This window comes from Opisthorchis viverrini (assembly GCF_000715545.1).
Source record: "Opisthorchis viverrini unplaced genomic scaffold opera_v5_15, whole genome shotgun sequence".
NCBI classification, from domain to species: domain Eukaryota; kingdom Metazoa; phylum Platyhelminthes; class Trematoda; order Opisthorchiida; family Opisthorchiidae; genus Opisthorchis; species Opisthorchis viverrini.
Window position 1 is genome coordinate 3,121,405 of NW_008751671.1, and position 8,222 is coordinate 3,129,626.

General features: G+C 43.8%; 1 protein-coding gene across 1 annotated transcript in view; it reads right to left on the reverse strand.

Annotated features, from left to right (window-relative positions):
- T265_01440 (hypothetical protein) overlaps nucleotides 1-8,222 on the reverse strand; it is a gene marked incomplete at both ends in the record, with an annotated part of 22,176 nt that continues 13,954 nt past the window's right edge. The window contains 2 exons of the mRNA XM_009165466.1: nucleotides 1-1,513; nucleotides 6,544-6,621. Of these exons, the coding sequence (XP_009163730.1) occupies nucleotides 420-1,513; nucleotides 6,544-6,559 (1,110 nt within the window). The remainder of the gene's footprint in view (nucleotides 1,514-6,543; nucleotides 6,622-8,222) is intronic.

Sequence of the window (8,222 nt, forward strand, 5' to 3'; positions counted from 1 at the left end):
CGGAATAGCACTGTACAAAGTAACCGAGACAACTGAAGTCAACAATCCGATGTGTGCGTTTGGGCAAACAGAATGAAAAAGGAGGAAGATGAAAAGGAGGAACGCGATTATGTGGCACATGGCTGGAAAAAAGTGTAAGTCTGCCGGTAATGTAATGAAATCTGGCGCGTTTGGGGAAGAACTAGGGCTGTGCTAGAGGGCATGGATGAACTTCTTACAATGTGGACAGGGAATGGGGAGGTATCCACATCTGACGGTTGGGATGCCCGAATTTATCAAGTCGTCCAAAGGTGATATAAAAATGGAACCACTGCTCACCAGGTGTCCTGTCTACATTGGAACTGGACTTCAAAAGTAGCAGTTACCGCAAGGTTCATCCTATTTAGGTTTGTAACAGGACCGATGTTGTTTGGCGGAAGTCATGGGTCGTACGGCTCCCAAATACCTTCCTTGTAGCCTTCATCGACATGTTCGAGCAGTACTCTTCTCCGACTCGCACAGTATCGTGCTTTATCTTGCAATTTCTGTTTCAATTCATTCAAACTGGTTGTACACAGGTCACGATCTAGCAGACCGGATAGATATTCCGTGGACAGTTCCAAGTCACTCTGATTCCTCTCAAACAAAATCGAATGGTTGTTCTTCTTTAGAAAAAACGCAAACACATAAGTGTACATCAGTGTTCGGCGACAGCTACACAACACATCCACCACTTTACGGATAAACTTGACATCGATCCAAGATGTCCCACTATTTTGCATTGCATCCATTTTCTCCTGAACCGACTCATAAAGGCGGGCTTCGAAGCGTAGTGATTGCAGGTGACTGAAATATCGATTGAAATAAAACAAATAACGATCCAGATTGCGTCGTGACTGCGCCTGGGCATCACGTGCCTTTTTAGCCGTGTCCTCATTGTATCGATTGCATTTGTACCACCCGGCACCATGTGGTTCCCATCGATCCAAACATAGCCAACAAAACTCAAATTTACAGTCGACATTACGGCATATCATGTGGTTGCAACCGCCGCTCTTCTCAATGGTGGCGTGGCACTTTGGACATTCTTTGGTGTTGGCAACGATCCAATTTGATGTACCCGAATCATCGGAGACCCGTTTAAGCCAATTTTTTAGCTGATCACATCGAACCGGGTCATGCCATGGCTGACTACACGCGAAACAGAAAGACTCGGAACAATTGGTGCAGTTAATTTGGCGAGGCTCTTCAGGACCCAGGCACCGTGCCGCATAGCCACAATCAGCTCCGGGACACCAGGTGAGCGAACGGTTGTGCATGACGAAACTGTTGGATATGAGTTTTTGAAATCGTCTGCGGACATTCGGGTTGGTGATGACCCGAAAGACGGATTCGTCTTCAATTAGAACATTGCACCCATAGGAGGGACAGTAAATGCGGTCACCTTGGCTCTCCTCCATGATTTTCCACTCTAGGTACCGCTGCCAGCAGGCAAGACAGAAATAGTGCCTGCACGCAAGACCTTGCATCTGATCTTTACGAGAACAAGGAAAGCAGGGGTGGAAGGTCAAAGATAAATACGTGTTAAATGCGAGAGTAACAAACACGAAATATGAAAAGAGGAACCACAATCTGAGATAGTAAAATGTTCACATCGTAACACGGATGGCTGCATTCAGTAGGATAACTTTCCGGTGACACTACTCACAAGGTTGCTAAAAACTCTTCGACACCCCACGACCGGCTTAAATGTTCCAATTCAGGGGTCATCAGGTACGCGCAGCCCCCAAGTTTCCGTCACCCTTACTGAACCCAAAATGCACGAAATTAGCGAAATACACTCATTTGCACACCTATTCGTTTTTGACGGTAGACTCACCTGGAACCCAGCTAAATCTCTCATTTATGATGTTTTTAAGTAACCTAAATTCAAACCAGAACTACCATTCCTAATGAGGTTGCCTTCCGAATACCAACAGTGGCTCTCCCCGTGGTTGCGCCGTACTTCATGAAAGAAAACGCCAGACAAATACAGTACCATCGAAGTGGAATGTGTATCATCCAAGGCAGTAGACGCTGATACCAGTGGCCACAGTGAATGTCTTATCATTGGTCTTGCCTGTATGCAATGCTCCCCTTCCGCGGCCTCCTACATCTCAAGGTACCGCTTAATTGAAGAGGTAGTCTGAAAACGGGCCAAAATCATACCTCGTTAAGAAAGCTTAAGTTTCGTACAAATTGGGTACACATGAGTTCAGTAACAATGTGGACTATTGGTACTAACTGAAAAGATGTGGCCAACTGACAACACTATTTCACCACGGCATCCAGGAGTCCCAACACTTCAGACCACGACGTCAGCCAGCATATGAAGGCACGAAACAGTTTTTTAGTAGAAAAATCAAATATCAAAGCGATTTAGTCTGAAATGAAAATAATTTCCGATCGATATATACGGCACCCAAACCAGACGTAAATTTTGACATCTATAGTTGCTCCGTCTGTTCCGCTGAATTATTTGTCCCTCTCCGGGGAGAAGCGGGACAGAGCACTTCAGAGATTCTGGACACATATGGTTCGGGTGTTCATCAGATATGACGCATCACTTTGAAAAGGGTAATAAAAGTGATGAAACGATGGCCGCACATGCTCCTAGGGGACATCTAAGAAAAGAACCGCTGATGTTTGGTTCACGGTTTAGGTTCCAAGGTTTAGGAAACGCAATTCGCGAACAGACTGGATGAATCAGTCTTCTCGGGAGTCGCAGTTACAGAGAATTGGTTTGGAGAGTTTCAGGGAGGGCAAAGGATCGAGAGCAGAGATTTTGGGCAAAAACATTGGACTTTTGTAGAACGGGTCGGTGAAACAAAACCGTTTGGCGATATTTTACCGTGTCAAGCATCGTTTCAGATGAGGGAAACTCTGACCAATCCGTTCCATACAAGAAGCAATATGATATCAACTAATGGTACAGTAGTTTTATTTCTACTGGAATGTTGTCTCGTGGAGTTGAAACGAAAATAGTTGGTAGCACCAGAAATTCGAAAGATGTGGGAGCTGATTTGAATCACCGAAATTGTACGCTAGACCGTGTTCATTTGTGGCAGCTTGCTCACCACGAGGATCGCAATAATGAGCCACCGAAATCGTTTCTCCATATGAAGTATTTTTAATTTTTTTTTAGTTCGTTGGTTGACCCATAAAAAAAGGGAGTTATGTTCAAACAAGAATCCTCAGTCGTTGAGCCGAAAGACAAAGACTGTAGGTCGTAAAATGCTGGTACGTACATCATATTGCGGCAAACGGAGCGAGTCAACTGCTGGAAATTAAAGGCTTGAAAAAAACGGTAAATCTATAGGAAACAGGTGTTCCACCTGACCTGCACTGAAAGATCAAGTGCACAGATTGTTTTTCATAAGCAAGCCTATTTTGGAGAAGCTGTTGGAAGAGCAGTCCGGAAATATAGCGGGACAGCTTAGCATATATTAGGTGTCACATCGAATAGTTGGTGGAGGCACTGTACTTTGCAGCACGGTTTGTAGCTGAAAAAAGCCGACTGGCTGGATCGGAAAACTCCAACAGCACCATTGTGCGAATTTGAGTGGTGTGTGATGAAACCGATGTGAAATTAACACATCCAAAATCGGCTAACGATATTGATCCAAAATGCTATAGGCTACGCTGTAGGAAATATCCACACTGCTGAAAATTTGTTTTGCCCGGCAGGATCTGAATGCGTAGGCTAACTAGGAATTTTATTTACAGTTCGAGGTTCAAATAAAAAGTAAGTGGTTTTCAACGCTTGGGTATACTTAATTGGTAGTTTTAGTAGCTCTGTGGTAAAACGGTATTATTAATACCCAGTGTTTCAACTCTGGTGATTGTGTCGACGCTGCTGAACAAGCAACGAAGTGAAAAACAACTGATTGAGCTTTACATATAATCAGAGGGCCCTGAAGTACGCCACATACAAGCCAGTACAAGGTAATTGCTCCAAAAGATATTGTTTCCATCCGCTTGATGTTCTGGGACACAACATCTATTTCTATAGAGCCATGGGTCTGTAGATGTTGAAATTTGAAAGAGAAAGTATTAGAAAGCAGAAAGTCGCACGGGTGTGAAAGTATACAAGCGAAATAGGGACGTCATGGGAAAATACAACCACAATAACCAACACCCCCTCGAAAAAAATTCTCAGGTTTCCAAATTCTGAACTGAATCAGTCCTCTAAACAGTTGGAGAAAAACGCAGTTGGTATAGCAAATATTTTCATCTCAAACAATCGCTCCCAAATAAACCAAGTCAATGTGTCTCGAACGAGTCAGACTTAAAGGTAGAACTTATTGTGACACGGTATTGAATGTCTTACCAGACACTCCGAACACCCAACTATTGGACGTGATCACCATCGAACAATTCAATACGGTCGGATTATGATTAAAACTGATCAGGAGCCTAATGAGGTTCCGAGCGCAGTAGTATCAACCGCTTTTAAAACTTGTCATTCACCAGATCTCACCTGAAGCCCCTTCTCACCCTTCAATTAGTCCAGTCAGTCGGTCACCTAACCATCACTCCGTATCTGTACCGTCTGCAGGTAAAATAATTCTTTAATGAACCCAAAAGATGTGATCCGTGTTGCAGCGTCCGATGCCCATACCCTCTGTCACATTGGGCAACAAGCAACCCTGCTGAAGCCCTGCTTTTCTCTTCCATCCATACATGTTGTGTCTCCACATACAAGAATCCTGTTCCGTTTGTGTCCCAAACCGCTTAGGACGAGCTCGAATGTATCTGGTGATCCTGACTCAATGGCTCGTGATATCTATGGTGTGGTAGTCGCACTCGTCCTCAGGGCTAAAGGCGCTTCTTTTGGCGTGATTCTGGGAAGCGGCTGCATAAATTTCTGGTTTAACTGAGATGAATACAATTGGATGCGGCAAACGGCCCATTTGTACCTGGATAGGCAAATTGATTTTCATCATGCCATCGTTCCCTTATCAATTACCTTTTCTCCAAAGACTACGAACGCCAAAGCAATACAGTGCCGTTTAGCGAGTTCAAATAGATTAACAATATCGAACCCATTTGGTTAGAGGTCTGAAAGGATAATCTATTGGTAATTACTTAAGAAGGGGGCTTGCATCTCGGAGTTAGGCAAATGGTCATCGCATAAGAAGTGTGGAACGACATGATTTTTTTCGCGAACCTTACGCAAATGGGAAAAAGGGTACGTTTTATCTTACTTGATTGACCTAATGTGAGGCAGCCGGAATATATACCTTGAAGAAAGCAATTAGGGTTGTGACAATTTCCGCTAGTTAAGAAATTCAATAACCCGTGTTCTCTCCTCAAAAATCCATTTTCCACGACTTTTCCTGTCTAGTTCTGTTTTCCATTAAGGAAGGACCCTGGTTATGCAACATTTCGATTCACAGCCAATGTGAGTGCGTTAAAGCTGCTGGAATGTAAAACGACAAACTAAGTTGCGTCTGTTTCTACGGTGACGACGTGCACCAGTGGACGTAGGCAGTGTGAAAAAAGAAAACGGGTCTGGGCTACGAATGTCAAAGGGATCACAGTAAACAAACGGCACAGTAGAAGAATTTTTTTCACAAACGGAACAGACGGGACGAAAATGACGCCAGTGTCATCAGAGCGATGGATGTTCGCCAAGGCTTTGTTAAACCGGTAGATTGAAGCCGTAAAAGGGGTGGTCTGACAAGGGCAAATGAATTTTAGGAAGGCAACCAATGAGGCAAGCCTCATTGCTAAACGGCGGTTGTCAGGATATCTATCACAATATGTGGGAGAAATAATTTGGCTGGAGTGACGGGTGGTGACACTATTACAGCCAGTGGTGGCATAACAAGGGCAAGCCGTATGATCGAAAAGCGCCTCGTCCCATTCCATAAAATGGAGGGTCTTGACGACACCTTTCCTTGAGAGAGGTCAGCAGATTTTTAACCACTGGTTCGAATGAGTCACGTACGAGCAATATTACAGATACGTAATGAATAGAAAGGGATAAGGCTCTTCTACGACATGGTCTCTAACCATTGGTGGTATGAAAACAACGTATGAACGCATTATGGTTAAACATGGTGGAGAAGTTTAAGAACATAAACCTGATTCCAATACACCTAATGATTGCATAGATGCTCACTTGGTACGCAAAACGTGTGACAATAATAACGAAAGAGACACCGTGTTTTAAACCAGAACACACTACTCACAATATTGGTGGCTACATCAGTTCCTGTGTTTCTGTCAACCTTATGTTCTACATGAACACCAAATTGTGGACGGTTCTTGAAATAAATTCATTTGCAAACCAATTTAGCTTAACCGGGATACAGCTGAATCCCAGCTGACTCTGTCGTTTGTGATGGTCTTCAACTGCAGTAGGAGCGCCTCATTTCTCAGTCAGCTGGAGTTTAGCTGAGTATCTCCTTAGAGCCACATTATTGTGCAAATGAGTGTATTTCATAGATGTGATTTTTTACTGTATCGTGAAGAAAATTGGTAGTGTCAGAATTTTGCACAGATAGCAGCGCAACTCACCGTGAGGGAAATTCATACAGCAAATATCACAGAAACGTTCGGATTTGTTAACCTGAGTTGAGTTGGACGTATGGGAGTCTGTGAAGTAAGCGGAAACATCATAGTGGAAGGTGATCCGCAGAGAAGAGAATGCCTGGAGGTAAATGTGTTAATATAGGGACAACAATGTAGTCTGTTATCCAGCAATAATACGACACACAATGACCTGAATAAATTGTTGAAGGGTGCAGTTAAACCCCTGTGTTGGGATACTGGTGTTCCTGTCCGTAATGACGATGATGTTGACGCAGAAAACCCAACCCAAGCTACGGTACCGGAAACTGCCGGAAAAACGACACAGGGAAGCAGACTTACTGAGAAAATACAGAGCTGAATTGATATTCTGGGGGGTTGGCATCAAGCGGGATGTTCTGTAGCTGTATGACGCGGGTGCAAGCCCACCACAAACTAACGAATTCGTTTACCTTACCCCATTCGATGATGGCTTAATATGTCTACTCTCGATACCTTACCCATGACATCATTAGATTGGCGAGATTGTTGTCTGTAAAGGTTTGATCGATGGGACCAACCGTCGGCCCAATGAGAAACCAACAGTGCTTGACTTGAAGAAGTTCTTATGTTGCTATCCAGGTGTGACACAGTACTCTTCGAAAGCCTACTACCGGTTTCGCCTTTCCACTTCGGGCTCATCAGATAGGCGCAGTTCCCGAGTTTCCGTCAACCTTATGTTCTACTTCAACTCAAATTGGACGGATTTCCACAAATACTCTCCTTTGCAGTACGCGAATTCGGTTTTGACAGGAGACCTAACTGAATCCAGATGAATTTGGACCACAACGCGTTGCGCTATCTCGAATAGCGTACCAAATAAAACATGGGCTAGGCCTGGTAAAACACATCCAGTCGAGGTGGACCATCGTAAACGAGAGATTTAATTGGACTTAGTTGATTCTCCCGTCGAAACCAACTTTGTGTGCAAATGAAGGTATTGATCGAAGTTCTTGTGTCGTTCATCACAGAATTTATCTGTTCACTAAGTCCTTCTGGGAAACAACGTGTCAGTCATCAGCACTCCAGTGACATTAAAAAACCAGCTGGCCCAAACACATCGGGCTGAAAAATACAATGTGACCAGCGCAAGTTGAAAAGCTAAGGCAAGCGCAACTAAAAGTTAGTTGACGGTGAGTTCTAATTGAAACAAATTTAATCTCCAGTCTTCGGGGAAAGAGTTTAGGATGAGGAATGCTGTTCATTTCAGTTGCTCTTGCACGTGACGATTGCCGAAGATGAAAACGGAAACAAGAAAATGAGTATGGGGACGGTGGAACCAGTAACTTGGCTATTCCAATCAGAGTCAATGTTTTTCGCATCCATGTGGGTTCATACTAGGTGCTGGAACGGCTGAGAAGGGCTCATCATCACTGGCTATCCTTCGAGTGGTGGGACAAACAGGGCCAATCACCAAATACGCTCGTCGAGTAGTCTCCATATACAGATAATTAGAGGACAAACATCAATGAACGTCAGCGTATCAGATGAATAGTCGCCATCAGGCGGTGAATTTTTGAGGTTTAACAGCCATGATTCCCGGAAAGTTGTAATTTCATGCGAAACAGGCGGAGAAGTGGTCAGGATCATTGTATATATATATATATATATATATATATATATATAGT